Source organism: Ursus maritimus, unplaced genomic scaffold (genome assembly GCF_017311325.1).
Source record: "Ursus maritimus isolate PB19 unplaced genomic scaffold, ASM1731132v1 scaffold_5, whole genome shotgun sequence".
Lineage (NCBI taxonomy): Eukaryota > Metazoa > Chordata > Mammalia > Carnivora > Ursidae > Ursus > Ursus maritimus.
Window position 1 is genome coordinate 48,524,041 of NW_024426663.1, and position 19,382 is coordinate 48,543,422.

General features: G+C 35.5%; 1 protein-coding gene across 3 annotated transcripts in view; it reads right to left on the bottom strand.

Moving 5' to 3' along the window:
• Nucleotides 1-4,046: 4,046 nt before the first annotated feature.
• RBM27 (RNA binding motif protein 27) overlaps nt 4,047-19,382 on the bottom strand; it is a 76,201-nt gene continuing 60,865 nt past the window's right edge. For all 3 annotated transcript variants that reach the window (XM_040622270.1, XM_040622271.1, XM_040622269.1), the window contains 2 exons: nt 7,632-7,742; nt 4,047-6,410 (listed from right to left, as the gene is read on the bottom strand). In XM_040622270.1, coding sequence (XP_040478204.1) covers nt 6,327-6,410; nt 7,632-7,742 — 195 coding nt within the window. In that variant the 3' untranslated portion in view covers nt 4,047-6,326. The remainder of the gene's footprint in view (nt 6,411-7,631; nt 7,743-19,382) is intronic.

Here is a 19,382-nt window from a genome sequence, read left to right on the forward strand (position 1 = left end):
CACTTGATTTGCTTTGAATGGTTGATAGCTAAGGGAAACTCCATATGCAAAATAAAATTCAAAGCCAAACAATTTTTATTGATTCACAACCACTAAGTAGTTGCAGTTGTATGGACTTCACAGGCAGGTCCCCTCCTTTTTTTTTTTAAAATAACAAATAATATCTACAAAGTGACTTGAATTTTGTAAAAATAGCACCAATGTAACAGTATTCCACTCCATTCCTGGACAAATGACAAAAATTTACAACTGCAGGTAGGTTTAAAGTCTCTCACAGTTGTCTATTTAAAACAGTGAAAACTATAGGGGCACCTGGGTGCCTCAGTTGGTTAAGTATCCAACTCTTGGTTTCAGCTCAGATCATGATCTCAGGGTCGTGAGATCGAGCCCCACGTCAGGCTCTGCACTCAGCAAGGAGTCTGCTTGAGATTCTCTCCTCTTCACCCTGCTCATGTGCACGTGCACACACGCTCTCTCTAAAATAAATAAAATCTTTAAAAAAACTGAAAACTATAAAACACCTTCATGTTCACGAGCATCCACTGATCGATAATTACTTCCACCTTTAATTTTAGGCCAATGGTCAACAGCACAATCCAGATGGACTACTTTTCCAAGCAAAACACAGAAGACAAAATTTTATCATTTTATATTCAAAATAGTGATGATGTGACAGCAAGGGAGAGTGGTTTAAAAATTGCGATTCACCCTGCAATTCAAAAGGCTACTCTTTTCCAAACTGCAGCCCTGAAGGCCAAATAGTGGGTCCTGAGAAGAATTTTTAATAGAATAAAAAAACTTACCAGGTGCATATACTGCATAGTAAGCATATACATTGTTTGGTAAACTTTTTTCTCGTGTGTGTGTGTGTGTGTGTGTGTGTGTGTGTGTGTGTGCTAGGTCATAAAGCAAAATGGGTTTTTCACTCCGAGTTGCTGTGAAAGAGTTAGACACTGCTCTAAGGCCAACTAAAGTTTGCCTGCTGGAGCCCCCTACAGGCTAAGTTAAAAACTTCGATCCTACAGTAAATAAACAACCCTTTTGTTCAGAAACTAGAACTCAATAGTTTATAGAGGAACAGATGTTTCCATAAATAGGCAGTGTTTGACCCAAAAACATAAACCGAACATGTGTGTAAGCTCATTCTTGAAGCCTAATCATCCTCAAGAAACCAAATGAATTTAGCAAGGTCTGTATTAGCCCCTAGGATCTCATTTCATTTAAAATCAATATATATCCTTATCTTGCGGTAATAGCTGAGGACAGACTAAGAGAAGGAATCGCAAGGACTTTAGAAAACTGTTAACCAGACATCCACTGTTAATGAAGTTTTCACAAAGCAGTGTTAAGAAAACCAACAGAAACATGGCGAGGGTCACTGAAAGGCTTGTTTTCACACCTCTATACCCCAACAAAGGATTGAGTAAAGAACAATTTTGAAATATCAAGTCTATATTTAATAGGCTCTATTAAGAACTAATGAATCATTATACCAAAATAGTGGAACTCTATGAAGTGGTTGGAAAACTGAACTGTTGTAAAAAACACAGGCTGATTTTCACTGAAAACAAGCTAATAGTATATTATTGTATTAGGGCCTTCTTCTCTTGCTCCTATTTCATAAAAGGAAAGAGAACAAATACAAAGAAAAACTAACAGTAATGTTTATCATGCTTACTAATCACTACTGGTCATCAAAAACAAAACAAAATTGCAGAAGCCCAAGAAAAGAGCGGGCTCCAACTACAAATACCTTGCGAATAATCATCAAACACCATTCTGACCTTAATTTCAACTGTATCAAGTCACCTATATCAGAATGCTGGGATGGTTCAGTTAACCTAAGGTCGAATGCAGAATCAGGTTAAGAGGCCAAACGGTAGATGATCCTGTAGAAAGGAGATCACTAGGCAGTAAGATCAAGGTAGCATAAATGGTGATTCGAAACAAAGCAATAGCAGTATAGTTGTTGGTTCTGACTGTTCGCCCCTCACACAGATATTTGAGACTAAATTTGGAAAAAAGTGCCCTACCGATGTTGATTCACGTGTGTAAAGCTATCCTGACTCACTCATCTAAAATGATCACACACGTTGACATTCACTTATCCCTGTTTACAGTAACATAATTAGATACAGACTAGATAGTACACGGGGACTTGGATTCAAAATTTATCCTTGGCTTTAGAAGAATTGACATCAAAATCAGTAAAAACATCACATAAAACCAGTAATTTTTGTCAATGAGAGCTCCACTGTACCAAAATATTTGCTTTGCTACCATTAAACAGATATAATTATGTTTAGAGGTATGCTTGGCCCCTTCCAAACGCCCAAGAACTAATGCTTATTATAAACAATGCTAATTAAATTATCTATTCGAAACAAATGGTCACACAGACCTTGCCATTTACTTAATTCATAAAATACAGATAAAGTTTATTTGAAAAGAATGAAAACGAAATTTGTTCCCATTCCTTAATATTTTCCTGTAAAGGTGAGATTTAAAGAATTCTTCAATGCCTAATCACTTGAAGGGGAATTTTATAATGATAAGAAAAGCAATTTTTAAAATGAGAAAATAAACCTGAGTGATATACCTCCCCCCTTCTCATCACCATGAGTCCTTAGTGTGTAATATCACTTTCTTCTCCGGTTATTCCTTACAAATACTTATCACAATTAGAGCTGACCTATCTGTATCTCCTCAAGCTGTTCTTTCCCTTCTCTCTATTCCACTTATGGAAAATGCCCTTCCAATTCATTGGTAGGCATACTGCAAAATCTCAAGGTAACATTAAAATAATCGTTTTCATAAAATTGTGCTTTTGTATCTGTGATATCAGGACCCATCCAGGACTAAAAAATTATGGCTATCCAAGATTACTCACAACTACCACTTCAATACCCTTCTCATTCGTTTTTAAGACCACCCTGTTCATTACATCTTCTTGAATTCATTGAATATTTAATAGCCAGGGACTTCGGTACCCAAATTCATATTGAGTGCATTCTCTCATGTACATGAACCCAACATGAAACACACAGGCATATCCACTGCTCATTCATTCTCACATACAAACAAGCATACACACACATTTTCTTTCTTTCCAGAACAAGCCAGAATTACAGCTCTTTTGGTGATTGTTAGAATTTTTGGAATGGTTCATAAATTTTCGAAATTATTTTAAATTTGTAATACTTTTATCTTTTTTTCTTTTTTCCAATTGTGAACCATTCCATATTGCATCTTTATTGCAAAAGTCAACATGCTTCTTAGAAATTCAGATTGTAATCGATAAAACAAACATTACATATATGAATTTAAATGTATAAACAGTTAGAAATTCAACAATATCTCCTATTATACTATTACACAAGTTCACAATTTTGTAAAAACTATAATACAGGCATACTATACATCAAGAGGAACCACTATTCCTTTTCACATGATTTTTTTCTTCTTTTTTAAATAACGATCCATCACCACGGACCTACCTAACTAGAGTGTTTCCCAATTTATCATCTCAACTGGTGACAATGTTTTCCCGATGTTACAACATGAAGAAAATGAGGGAAATTCTGTATTCCCTGGGGTTACCTTGTTAAGCCTGGGCAGTAATCCACTAGTAAACCAGGCTAACCTCGCCAGACCAGTGGCTGTTACTGCTTACCAGCTTCTTAGATGTCATACTCATTAAGAAGAACAAAATTTGCCTCAGATGGAGTATGTTATTTCCGTAAGGGAAGATACCAGGAAAACAAGCCGTGGTAGTTACTCACTTTTAAGAGAAATTCTGGGGCTTGGGGATTTGAGGGTAGGGGTAAAAAAATACTATAGGAAAAAAATATACACATTCAACTATTTTATGCTAACCTCAAATAAATTTTCTAATATTATACTTAAGCCCATATTTTGAATTCATTTTGGAGAGTCAAAAATGTTTTAGAATTCTTAGGACATTTATAAATTATTTTAGTCCTATATTAATTGTGTATCGAAAGCTACACTATTTTATAGAAAGGGCCTCAAATCTTTCTGAAAAGTGTCCATCTATTCTTTACTTGAACACCCTCTCCCCCAGTAACTAAAAAGTCAAACAAATCTTCAACTCTCTCCATACTGAGAGTATTATAATACAATGTCAATTTTGAAGTTAAAAAAATCATATGAAAAGGAATCTCATTCTGCTGAACTGTCAGTCCACTGAAAATTTTCTTTTACAGCTCCATTAATTTACTGTAATTTTCAGTTTCCAAATACAAAAATACAACAATTCTTATTGAAATCTATACGCTGGTAGTTTTAGTACACAAAAAAACCAAACAAATTATTTACAAAATTATACAGTTTAAGAAAAAACTTTGTACAAAAAATATATAAATCCTTTGTTCCCTCTATCACGTTTAAACTGTCAGGACTCAAAATATTCACCACAATGAATCTTTCAAAATATATACCGACTGAGCCACAGACATCAAAATTTCATTAGAGATGATGGAGGAGGAAGGAGCAAGATTGCTTATTTCTAGGTACCCCGTTGTAAGGTTTTCCTTCTTTTATGAGCTTATTTTAGCTTCAGTGTTATCAGAAATGTAACACAACCTAGAAAAAGGAAGTCCTTATTATTGTGAAGGGAAAATTACATGAACTTAAAAATGATCCTGGTTTGAGACATCATTCCAGGAAAATACGTGGAAGAGAAAAGATAATCAGAACGTGGGATTTAACTTCTTACAGCTAAATAAATCTAGAGTCCTGATGGTTTTAGGTTTCTTAGCGAACAGTTTCTATTTTGAGAAACAGCCTTTACCTCAGGAAACAAAATCCTTGATATAGTAATCACCAAGAACCTTCTGAAGCCAACAGGAAGTTTCAAATTTTCACACCACACATATATAAAAACATAGATGTGTATATCCTTGAAAAAGTGACATCCTATGTACATTAATCATTTTATTTTCCCAGGGGTCAATACAGTGTAGTGTTGCTCCTCTGCTTTTCCATCTAACATTCAGAACACGAGGACATAAATTTACAGATATATTTTACTTAACAGGTACTCTATACAGTGTACAGTAAAAATGCACACAGTGAAGGAAACTGTCTATTGAAGGATGCATATGTTCATGGATAGCAACAAGCTACAAAATTATGAAAATATAAAGTCATCTGATCAAAGTCAAGTTATGACTCCCATTTATTACTAGCATCCCCATCACCCTACCCAACTCTGCCCCCACCCCAGCCCCAGTCACCTCACCATCATGGTTTAAATTTAAGAAAAGAATTTCAGAGACTTTTTAACCCTTTTGTGTAACTATTAACTAAACTGAAGCTTCTAAAAAGAAAAAAGAAAAGCTGGTGACTCTCTTTCCCCCCGCAAACCTTCCATTATTCTCATCAAAACACCACTTATTTATCAAGGTGCTGGTTTAAACTTTTTATTGGGGACTGACTTTTGGTGGCCCAAAAGAATCACTTATCTCAACAATGGGTAAGTCAGGGCTATTAATAAGAAGGCAGGAGAAAGAAAATGGAGAAAAGAAAGGGGCAGGAGGCGAAAGCCTTTTACATTCTGAGAATATTTTTAAAGAGGACCAACTGAACCAATACTCACTAATTTCAAAGCAAACTAAGGATCAGTAGCATAAATCCAGGACAGTTAATATGATGACAGAATGGAAATACCATGGAGCTAGCTACCATTGCCTTACAGCATTTAAGAATACAGAGTCTGTTATGATTTACACTAAAATAGTACTTGTACTGCACATAAACTCCCCCCCTCGAAAATTTAGATTGAATACAAACTGGGCTCCTCCACAGTAAAAAAATTAAAATAAATTTACTTTTCTTCTTCCAAGACAACGCTTGAAAGCAAAAGGGTATTTTAATTACAAATATCTCCTTCTGTCTGATGACCCATCCATAATAGCTGAGAGTTAAGAGATTCCAGGCGATTTTGACATTTAATGAAATTTTATCAGATTATAATCCAAAATAAAATTTCTGAACACCCTGTCATTTACATCATAATCCAACACCAATAGCAACAAAACAGGTGGTGTGGAAAATAAGGCTCTAGAGATAATCCATATCATTCCTGTGGATCTTCACAATTTTGTAAAAGTCACTAGGCCTTTGGTGCTTTAATATCATGAACAGTTATGAGATGTGTTTAAATAGCAAACTTGCTGTCCTTAAACCTACTGTGTGGAAAAGAAAAATAAAAAAAATTTTTGGCTCATTGACTTCTTTAAATAATTTTAAAAAGTTGTTCTTCTAAACAATATTCCTAAAAATTATACAGCTCGCATCAGATTTCATCTTCGCCATGAACGAGACTCATATTCATCTTCGTCTTCATCATCATCATCATGCAAAAACAAATCTGAGGTCTCTGTTTCCTGAAGAAAGAGAGGGTAAAATCTGCTTAGTGGTACAAGAAAGTGACGTTATTAGGCCAAAGGACAAACAGACTAGTATACAAAACCCAGGCTGGATTTACAACTGACGCACTCAGAGAACATCCTTCAGGGTAAAGACACCCAAAACAGCTTTTTACCATATACATATTCTCCTCCCCCTTGCTGATTTTGCAAGTTTTAAGATTTCCATTCTAATATCATCAGGAAAATAAAGAAGATAATATATGAATGTTTAGTAAGAGAAATAAAAGAAAAATATCTATGAAATAGTTTTGATAAAATTAATTTATTAATTCATTAATTTAAAAAGAAAATAAATGACCAAGCTCCTAAACCTTTCCTTTAATATCCAATTATCTGTGATGGAGAACATACTAACTTCCCCACGACGCCAACATCCTCAACCTTACATAAAAATCTAAAATCTTTCACAAAGCAGAAATATTCTACAAACATTCCCAAAACACCAAGATTTTTCTTTCCTTTTCTTTTTTTTAAACATGGGAAATGTTTCTGCTTTTGTTTTTTAAAATTACCCATATAGTCAGAGGACTCTTGATCAATCATAAATGCTAACTAACATCTTTTAAAAACAAAATTACAACGAATCAGGAATAACTGCAATGCTGGCTAAGTGTCCATTTTAATAAACAAATTAGAAATGGGGAGTAAAAAAGCAAAATTATTTTTCATGTATTTTAAGAGTTTCATTATTCAGCAGTTCTACTATGTTAAGTACTTGGATTTTCTTACTTCTTCCCTTTTATTCCCACGTCTTTACTCTCATTTTAATCAACCATACATAGAAGGAAAACAAGAAACTCAAATCTATTACTTATGGAACATGAATAAAAAAAAGCTAAAACAACCAGCTAAAATTAAATTTGTTCATGTAACCCATGTCCTCACTTACCAGAATAAAAATTTCTAGAGCACAAATAAAGCCAAATAAATGCAAAGAGGAAAAAAAAAAAAAGAAAGAACAGTCTCTCCTAGGCCAGAAAATATCCCCCAGCTAAGGAGCTTTTTATGTCTGCAACTGTTCTGATTCTTCAGTAAACTTGTAGACTAGTCTTAAGTTACTGCGTGCATGAAAGAACAATATTTATTTTAAAATTTATTTTATTTACTTTAATGTCAAGAAAAATATTAATTGAGAAACAATTTAAGTGAATGCTTATTTTCAATTGTTAGATTTACCTCCTCCTTGACTTCTTCTTCCTCGGTCTCAGTGGATACAGAAGGCACCTTGGCCTTGTGCCATGATATTTGTAGCCGACGGTCTTTGAATTTTGACCCTTGGTTTGCAGTCTAAAATAGATTTTAGAAAAACACAAAAGTTTATATTCAAATTGTACGCTATTTAAAAAGTGTAATGACTTGGGGAAGAAAATACTAAAGTGGATCTATACGATCTTCAGTAAGAGCTAGAAAAAGTGAAATCTCCTCCCCCCTTTTAAAACTTATTTAAATTCAATTAGTGAACATATAGTCTATCATTAGTTTCAGATATAGAGTTCAGTTATTCATCCATTCCAAGTGCTCATTACATCACGTGCCCTCCATAACACCCATCACTCAGGTACCCCCATCCTCCCACCCACCTCCCCAGCAACCCTGAAGTCCCTTTTAATTAAAAGGACCACATGTACTATTTTGCCCAGACAGTTATGACTTGTATCTATGTCATGTTAACTTTAAAATTTGTCTTGGTTTAGATGATAAATTATACTGTCACTGCACTTAATAAAAGTCATGATGAAAACAACAAATACTATCTTTTTTTTTTTTTTTTTTCCTGCTTAGGATTTTATTGACATCAGGAGAACTGAACAAGGGCTCCTGGGTGACTCAATTGGTTAAGTGTCGACCTTCAGCTCAGGTCATGTTCCCAGGGCCCTGGGATCAAGTCCCGCATGGGGCTCCCTGCTCAGTGGGGAGTCTGCTTCTCCCTCTGCCCCTCTCCCCAACTTGTGCTCGCTTGCTCTCTCTTTCTCTCAAAAATAAATAAATAAATAAATAAAATCTTTAAAAAAAAGAGAGAGACAAAAAAAGATTACTGAACAAGATGCTAGGATTAAAATCTTTTTTTTTTTTTTTTAAAGATTATTTATTTATTTGACAGAGAGACAGCCAGCGAGAGAGGGAACACAGCAGGGGGAATGGGAGAGGAAGAAGCAGGCTCCTAGTGGAGGAGCCTGATGTGGGGCTCGATCCCAGAACGCTGGGATCACGCCCTGAGCCGAAGGCAGACACTCAACGACTGTGCCACCCAGGCGCCCCTAGGATTAAAATCTTGATCCAGCTCTACCACTAACTGGCAAGTAACTGAACATAAATGAGCCTCTGTAAGTTGCTTAATATCAAAGTTCTTAGCTTTCTTTCATTTGTTCCTGTTTCAGGATTGCTCTAAGGAGTCCATAAGAAAAATGTGAGTGTTCTATCCAAAAGCACAAAAATTACTGTTAGCATAATTATAAATATTAAAAAAGAGGCATTAACCAAAAAACAAATTAAAATACACCCTAACATACAAATTTTTAAAGTACATAGCAAAGTATACAGCTATGCAAATGACACACTTGGTTAACCTCATGCTTTTCTTTTTTTTTAATTTAAATCAATTAATTAACATATAATTTATTATTGGTTTCAGAGGCAGAGATCAGTGAGATTCATCAGTCTTATATAATACCCAGTGCTCACGACATCACATGTCCTCTTTAATGTCCATCACCCAGTTACCCCATCCCCCCATGCCTCTCCCCTCCAGCAACCTTCAGTTTGTTTCCTATGATTAAGAGTCTCCTATGGTTTGTCTCCCTCACTGATTTCGTCTTGTTTTATTTTTTCCTCTCTTCCCCTATGATCCTGTTTCAACAAATACCGTCATAATACGATTACTGGTCTTTACCTTTGATAATCGACAGAGTTAGACTGAAAACTTAAAAGTATACCTACTGATATCACAGCATCTCTTACAGCTCCACCCGTAGCTGATAAAGCTATCCCCACTTCCTCTTCTGAAATGCCATACAACAATGACAAGCACCCAGCCATTCTACACATTTAACAAATGCTAATTAACACCTACTCTCCTAACTCAAGGTAAAATTGCTCAGTTTCAAGTGTATTTCTTAGTACTACCACCCAATTTCTTCCTCCCCAAGAAATTTCATTAAGAGAAAGCAAAAATTTTAAAGAAAAAGCAACAGAGAGAAAAGAATAGGGACCCAAGTATCATTAAAGTGAAAGCTCAGTCCTTCTTACAACTTTTCTATCAATGATGCTAGATTGCCGAATATCCCCAATTCTGAGTTCAATCCTGAAAAAGTAATAGAAATGGTTCTTTTAAATATGGGGGTTCACTTTAGTTTTTCTAGGAAAAACGTTGATAAATGTCATTAAGCATTTGCCAAACATTTCCACAGAACACTCAGATCACTGCATGTTCTCTGTCAAATAAATAAAATCTTTTAAAAAGGGGGGGGGAGGGGGTGCCTAGGTGGCTAGGTCAGTTAAGTGTCTGCCTTCGGCTCAGGTCATGATCCCGGGGTCCTGGGATCCAGCCCCATGGCGGGCTCCCTGCTGAGCAGGGAGTCTGCTTCTGCCACTCCCTCTGCTTGTGCTCATTCTGTCAAATAAATAAAATCTTTTTTAAAAATTAAAAAAATTTTAATAAAAGAGTGTATGTTAAGCCAGATCCATAACCAGTTACTGTTTGCACAGAAATTAGCCTGTAATCTAAGGAAAAACTCTATCATCTCTGTGGGGAGCTGCATGTTTATAACCTGATACCACACATTTTAACTCATGGGACATACTAAAATGATGTATCAAAATGACCCCATCCAAATATACATTTACCAACTTTTAAAAATCAGGTGGATGCTAAGAGAGTAGATCTCATCACAAGGAAAAAGAGAACTCTAACTATGTGAGGTGATGGATGTGACTTACACTTATTTTAGTAATCATTTCACTACAGGTACATATATCAAATCATTATGTTGTGTATCTTAAACTAATACAACGTTGTATGTCAATTACATCTCAATAAACCTGGAGAAAAAAATCTGGTAACGTGTGTAGTAGACATCTTTTGCCCTAATTCATTTAACATACACACCCAATTAGAGAGACTTTTTCACTATTTTGTTCACTTCAGTATTACCTGAATTTTTTCCAGCATTACTGAGGTAAAACTGACAAAACTGAAGGCTATTTCTAAGTGTAAAACATCATGATCTGATGGACGTATAAAGAGCAATTCTCCCTATCTAGTTCATTAACAACACATTCATCACCTCACACACTTACCTTTTTTCTGATGAGAATATTTAGGTTCTACTCTCTTAGCAAATTTCAATTATACAATACAGTGTGATCAACTATAGTCACCACGTAGTACATTAATTAGATCCTTAGACTTTGTTATTTGAAAAATGTAAAAAAGATATATTACTTTTATAACCACAGAAAGTGATGAGATTTTTTAACCTATATTTACTAGGTTGCCCTCCAAAGAGGATGGCAGTTCTGTCCTCCAAAAGGAACTTTAGGGCATTAAATGTACTGCATATAAACTACTGAAGAATCAGAAATTTAATTTGTATGCAGTCAAGAATTAAGAATAACTTCCACACTCTAACTTACAACAATAAACAAGATTAGTGATTAGAATAAAGATGTATTTTAATAATACCAAGTCAAGAATTTTCACACACTACTGGTGGGGATCTACAGTAATGAAACTGGTATAGTTCATTCAACAATTCCACGTATATCCAACATAAATTTGTACATATATACACTAAAGGATCTAGAAGAATACTTCTGTCAACAGTATTTATAAAAATAAAGTGAAAATAACCCAAATACCTATCCACAGGAGAATTGAAGAATAAACTGTGTTATTCTGAAAATTATACAGCAATAAAAATGGCAAACTATTGTTACATGTGACAACATGAATGAATCTTACAAACATAATGTTAAGGGGAAAAAGCAGACACAAAAGAATATAGACTGTGTGGTTCCATTTCATACAAATTTTTAAAATAGAATAATATTATCATCTCTAGGAATACACATTTAGGTGATAAAACTATAGGTGGTTCTCATTATTTGCACTAGAAGTATGAAGTTCACTGCAAGCACAGAATTAGCAAATACTGAACCACTGCACCTAGGGCCAAGAGAGGGTTAGGTTCCTATAAGCCTCTGGTCAAAACATTTTCTTCAACTAATCAATATATAACCTTGCTTTATATTAAAAGACACCTTATTTAAAATACACTGTTGATTCACTGACATTGAACTCATGGCCAAAAGCACTCGCGCCTGAACAAAGCTGACATAATACACGGATCTTCACCATAAGGCACATCACAGCCTTCTTGAACTCTGGACAGAGCACCTGAGAACTATACTTGGGGGTGCATTTCAAATAGCGAAATCACCAATGAAAAGCACAAAATGAGAAAAATGTGGTACTAAATAGACTGCAAAAAGGACAGCAGTTTACAGTATGAGAGCTGAAACAAGAAGGCAGAGTATCACCGTATTTGAACTGAGCTGGGAACATGTGCATTGGGTAACTCAAATTTTTCACAGCTCTGTCAAAGTCTGAAAATGACCACAAAAACATCTTGAATACTGATTTTTGACCTTACAAATGATTTTACTAGGTAGGTTAATGTGCAAATACAAAATCCATGAATAATGAGGATCAACTGTATAACAAAAGCAAGGAGGTGATTATCATAAAGTGAGGATAATGGTCACTTTTCTAAGGAGGAGAGAAAACAGTAACTGGAAGGGGGCTGGGAATATTCTTTTTCTTGACCTGAGGGGTAGGTATATACAAGTTTACCTTCTGATAATCACTGAACTATATATGTTTCTAGTTGGTATAGTTTGTTTCAGTAAATATTTTAAATTGAGAATTACCCTTATAATTTTAAGAAAATACCAAACAGCTAAGATATTTATGTTAAAAAAGCAAGGCCTGGGGTGCCTGGGTGGCACAGCGGTTAACCGTCTGCCTTCGGCTCAGGGCGTGATCCGGTGTTCTGGGATTGAGCCCCACATCAGGCTCTTCCGCTATGAGCCTGCTTCTTCCTCTCCCACTCCCCCTGCTTGTGTTCCCTCTCTCGCTGGCTGTCTCTCTCTGTGTCAAATAAATAAAATCTTTAAAAAAAAAAAAAAAAAAAAAGGAAGGCCTGAAACACAGCTCTGTATTTATAATGTAAGTCCCCACTGGTAAATTTTTTCAAGTGAGAGACTTTGCGTGTATATTCTTATAGTAATAATTTTTTTCTATAAAGATATCTAAGAATATGGACTACCTTTTAAGAGTAGGCAGAGATCAACGGGAGATTTTTACTTCTGATTAACCATATTTTAAACTATTTGCATGCACTCATTTTTTATTAAAAAGTACTTTAGCAACTTTAAAACTGGCCTCTAAAATGTCACGTATCTATTAAAATACATAATTTTTCTATACCCATATGTATATTATCTCACACACATTACCTATAATATGGCTTGAAATAATGAAACAGTAGGGAAGAAGGTAGCTGTCCAGCACCACGGGACTGCTTAAATCCAGTGTGGGACAGCAGTGCGGGGAAATACCACGCAGCCATTAAAGAACAGAGCAACACCACGTGCGCTAGTATAGCATCATCTCCATTAACAAGCTAATACATATTAAACAAAAAGTGCACATGCAAGAGAGTACTGTTTAACCTACCACCATCTGTGTTAAAGAGAGATAAAATAACACACATATACAGAAAGAATATCTTCAAGAAGATATGTAAGAAAACAGAAAACAATAAATGCCTATGGGGAGTGAAACTGAGTGGGTATAGAAGGAAACCTTATTTTTCACTGCACACACTTTTATTTCTTTTATTCTTTGTACATGCGTGCTGCCCCTCAAAATATAATAAGGTAATTCAAATAAAAGAATATGTACCAATATATATGCGAATATGAGAAAATAATTATATGCCATCAATGAAGTTATACGTATTAACTCAGCGGTAATTGGAACCTTAGAGGCAGAAGCTATTCAGAGAGAAATTTATCTAGCCCATCCATTTTCCCAGATCAGAAACTGATGCCAATTCTGTCAGTCATCATTCATCAATCACCTGACTAGCAAATATGAAAAAACAAAACTCAAGTGCTATTGAGGATATAAGCAAATAGGTACCCTTATCCAATGTCACCGCAAGTATGAATTAGTACAACATTACTGCAGGGTTATTTGGCAAGCTGTCCCAAAATTTTAAATATGCATGTCTTTGATCTAGTCATCTCACTCCTACAAACCAATGTAAAGAAAGGGTTCTCAACTGAGACAGTTAACATTACTCTGGGGGCATTTTGGGTGTCACACAGACTGGAGAGCACTTTCTGGCATTTAACAGCAGTGCTAAAGGTCTTGACATGTGCAGGACTGTCCCACATAAACTGTTCTACTCAAAATCACCAAATCCAGTAAAATGTAATATTAACATTGTTCATAACACTGAAACAAATGGAAAACACACTAGCCATCAAATGGCAGTAACTATCAGTAGCTCACAAAAAATCTACCATTACTAAAAGTTTTTTTTACACGGTCTGAGGAAGGGCAATCACTGAAGCGCTATTCAGAAAAGTTTCTCTGAATGATACAGAGAAAGGGTAACTTTTGTTCTGGTAAACACAAAGACATATTAGTTGTCAAACGATAAGGTATCACTTTCATATACAGTAAAACTCTCAAATGTATTTTCACACCTATCTAGAGAGGCTAGAGGGAAAAGCTAACCATATGTGAGAAATCTTTAGTAATTATAACAAAAGTATTCCATTGTCTTATATGAAGTTCCAGGAATGAAGGAGCAGGCAAATTAGAAGTTCTTGCCAGTAAGAACACAAAAATTTGAAAGAATTACATAAATATTTTTGGGCGTACAAAAAATCAGACTTCTAAATCTCTTACTTTAAGACTCAAAATGCTCTTTGGCTACAGATAGAAGACTGCATTACATCCACAGTATGCCATGATACTACAGTGATTTATTTTTTAAAGGTATAAATCCATAAGAAAAGAGAAAATAGGAGAGAATATAACACAGCCAAAAAACTGGGGAGCCAAAAAGCAAAAGGATTAATGTCAATACATAATGCTTACAATTTAAAAATCAAGAAGTAACAGTAAAATCGATTTAAAAATGAAAAAACACCCCAAAAATCAGCTAAACACTTTAAAAGTAGACATCCTTAAAGAATAGAAAATGAAGAGAAATAGAATAGGAGAATGTTTAACAACTCTATTAAGTTCACTGACTCTTCAAACGATGTACACATAAAACTTTTATGAAAACTCAACATTCCTGTCAAAAGAATCTAAGGTACTTCAAGTTGTTTTCTTCTTTCTGTAACCAAATGTTTTCCAAGTTTTCTTCAATGAACATCACAGAAGACACTGTCTTGCAAAAGAATGAAACTGAACCATTCTCTTTCACCAAACACAAAAATAATCTTAAAATGGATTAAAGAACTAAATGTGAGACCTGAAACCATAAAAATCCTAGAAGAGAGCAGGGCAATTTCTCTGCTATCAGCTGTAGCAATGTTTTTCTAGATAGGTCTCCTGAGGCAAGGGAAATAACAGCAAAAAAGAAAACAAAAACAAAACCAAAAAACCCTACTGGAACTACATAAAAATAAAAAGCCTCTGCATGAAGGAAACAATCAACAAAACTAAAGGGCAACCTACAGAATGGGAGAAGATACTTGCAAATGACATATCCGGTAAAGGGTTAGTATCCAACATACATAAAGAACTTATAAAATTCAACACCCCCCAAAAACCAAATAATCCAATTAAAAGATGGGCAAAAGACAAAAGTAGACATTTCTCCAAAGAAGATATCCAGATGGCCAACAGACACATGAAAAGATGCTCACTATCACTTATCATCAGGGATGATGATAAGAATGGCATAAGAAGGGCTAAAATCAACAACATAAGAAACAGGTGTTGGCAAGGATGTGGTAAAAGAGGAAGCCTCTTGCACTGTTGGTGGAAATGTAAACTAGGGCAGTATACTGTGAAGAAGAGTATGGAAGTTCCTCACAAAGTTAAAAATATAACCACACCTCTGCCCCCTGAAAATACAACTACTTCAGCAATCACACTACTGGGTATTTACCCAAGGAATACAAAACACTAATTCAAAGGGATACATGCACTTGACATTTATAGTAGCATTATTTACAACAGCGAAATTATACGAACAGTCCAAGTTCCACCAACGGATGAACATATAAAGATGTGTTGTGTGTACACACAGACACACAACGGAGTATTACTTAGCTATAAGAATGAAATCTTGCCATTTGCAATGAAACGGATAAAACTAGAGAGTACTGTGCTGAGCAAAGTAAGTTAGAGGAAGACAAATACCGTATGACTTCACTCATATGTGGAACTGAAGAAAAAAAACAAATGAGAAAAGGAAAAAAAGAGAGAGAGAAGCAAACCAAGAGACAGACTCATCATAACTATGGAGAACAAACTGATGGTTACCAGATGGGAGGTGAGTGGGGTATGGGTGAAGTAGGTGGTGGGGATTAAAGAGCACACTTGTCATGAATGAGCACTGGGAAGTGTTGAATCACCATACTGTACACCGAAACTAGTATTACACTGTATGTTAAGTAACTGGAATTTAAATAAAACTGTAAAAAAAAAAAAAAGACATTGTATTAGTTGTCTAAACCAAGAAGAACTACTTAATGTCTTTCCATTCTAATTGATCCTGATTTTTATCACTAGCTAACTGGCATATGGAACTATGACTGACTAATTCAATCACGGTAATGATTTCCTCCACCGGGGATTAGCTTGCAAATGGGTAAGTGACAATTCTGGCTAAGACACAAGAGGGCATGAGTGCTGAGTGAGAGTGGTGCATGTTGGGCATGGAAGGTGAGGGTTGAGGCAGGGATACTTTCTGGGAAGGTTATCTCATAAGTTTAAAAAATGTCATAAGAAAGGTACTGTTTTCTGCCTTTGGACGTTCTTTTTAGAGGCCATGAGGTTTGTGGTTGCTGCAGACATCCTGGTGTCATATCATGAAGAAAAAGGCCTAAGAACAAAAGCCAACATACTAGGATACTAGAAGAGAAATATGAAAAGAAGTTGTGTGCCTGAGTTTCTGAATAAATTAAACCTAAAACCTCCCTACCTCTGGATTTCTTGAAAAGAAAGAAAATAAATGTTCACATTTCCCAAGTTATTCATGTTTTACTTGCAGCCAAACACATTCTGAGATGCATGTATTACTTTAATGATCAGGAAGAAGAAAAAAAAAATCAAGCTCCACCCTGTATCATTGAGTGCAACAGCTAAAACACACTACCACAGGTCAAAAATCTTGCAATTGATGCATACTACTTGAAAATGACTAAGTGCAGTTCAAGTATTCCAAACATTTAGTTTAAGTAATTTTTCTGTTGAAACTCACCAAACCTCTTTAATCAGGGGCAAAAGAATGTGCCTTAGTTTTTGTCCTGTCTGTGCCCTCAAGCAAGGCTCTATGACTTAAAATTTTCATCTTCTGACCTAAAGTTTAATATTAAAATACTTAGAGGGAATTCTTCATAAAGGTCTTTAATATCCTCAGATCTCTGTCAAATGAAAGATATATAAATAAGGACTCTTTTTTTAAAGTTTTTTTTCCAGAGTCACTGATTGTACCTTTAAAATACATAAAACTCTATTTTATATGCTACATAATACTATTTCATATTTTTTAACTTAAATACTTAATATATAAAGTAGTAAGATAACACATACCATCTCTTTGCAAACTATAGTCATCAGGCCAAATGTGGCCCAGCAACTTGTTTTTGATAGCCTGTGAACTAAGAATAATTTTAATGTTTTTAAAAGGTTATTAAGAGTGAAAAAGAAGAGAGGCGCCTGGGTGGCTCAGTTGGTTAAGCATCTGCTTTCAGCTCAGGTTGTGATCTCAGGGTCCTGGGATTTAGCCCAACATCAGGCACCCTGCTCAATGGGGAGCCTGCTTCTCCCTCTCCCTCTGCCTCTACCCCCACGTGTGTACTTTCTCTCTCTCTCAAAAAAAAAAAAAAAAAAAAAAAATCTTAAAAAACATGAAAAGAGGAACACCTGGCTGGCTCAGGTAGAAGAGCATGTAACTCTTGATCTCAGGGTCCTGAGTTAGAGCCCCATACTGGGTGTACAGATTACCTAAATAAAAAATTAAAAAAAATTTTTTAAAAATAAAGTAAAAAAGAGGAGGGAGGGGGAGGAGCAGGCGAAGGAAGAGGTGGAAGAAAACATGACAGAGACTGTATATAGTCCACAAAAACCTAAAATATTTATTATCTGGTCCTTTATAGAAAAAATCTGATCTCTGATATATGCTATTAAAATATTTATATATAGGGGTGCCTGGGTGGCTCAGTTGGTTAACCGTCTGACTTTTGGTTTCAGCTCAGGTTACTATCTCACAGTCATGGGATCAAGCCCTGAGTTGGGCTTTCGTACTCAGTGAGAAGTCTGCTTCAGATTCTCTCTCCCTCTCCCTTTCTCTCTGCCCTTCTCCACGTGCATGCGAGTGTGCTCTCAAATAAATAAATAAAATCTTTAAAATATTTATATAAGATGTTTTATGTTATAGTTTTCATTGTATGTTAAATATATTCTGTATTTTAAATATGTATGTACTTCAATTTACATATAAGTTTTATATAATCATCTGGGATCTAAAAGACCAACATTAACACATATCTTCTAATTTGGTTTTAAAATATACAGTACAAAAACATTAATATGGGGTGCCTGGGTGGCTTGGTCGGTTAGGCACCTGCCTTCTGCTTAAGTCATGATCCCAGGGTCCTGGGATCGAGCCCTGCGTCGGGCTCCCTGCTCAGTGGGGAGTCTGCTTCTCCCTCTCCCTCTGTTCCTCCCCATTTGTGCTTGCTCACTATCTTGCTCTCTCTCTCTCAAATAAATGAGTAAAATCTTTTTTTAAAAAATACTAATATTGGGGCACCTGGGTGGCTCAGTCAGTTAAGCATCTGCCTTTGGCTCAGGTCATGATCTCAGGGTCCTGGGATCGAGCCCTGCGACCAGCTCCCTGCTCAGCAGGAAGTCTGCTTCTCCCTTTTCCTCTGTCCCCGCTTGCGTGCACTCTCTCTGTCTCAAATAAATAAAATCTTAAAAAAAAAATTAATATTTCATCTTAAATGTAAACGTGATGTTAAAAAGACTAACTTAAAAAGTAGTATATGTTCATTTGGAAAGCAAATAGGTCCTCAGAAAGAAAAAAATGAAAAAACTTTAATTCTGCCAACCCAGAAATATAAATTTAATAGACTTTCATTCCAAGTTTATGTATAATCTTGTATCCTACCTTTTTTTAACCTAAAAGTCAATCCTGAGCATTTTCTCATGTCATTCTTCTTCTTTTTTTTTTAATTTTTAATACTTTATTATGTTATGTTAGTCACCATACAGTATATCTTTAGTTTTTGATGTAATGTTCCATGATTCATTATTTGCATATAACACCCAGTGCACCATACAATATGTGCCCTCCTTAATACCTATTACCGGCCTATCCCAATTCCCCGCCCCCCTCCCCTTTGAAGCCCTCAGTTTGTTTCCCAGAGTCCACAGTCTCTCATGGTTCATTCGCCCTTCTGTTTACCCCTCCTTCATTCTTCCCTTCCTTCTCCTACCAATCTTCCTATTTCTTATGTTCCATAAATGAGTGAAACCATATAATTGTCTTTCTCTGCTTGTCATGTCATTATTCTTCAAAAAGATATTTTCTTCCTTCCTTCCTTCCTTCCTTCCTTCTCTTTCTTTCTTTCTTTCTTTCTTTCTTTCTTTCTTTCTTTCTTTCTTTC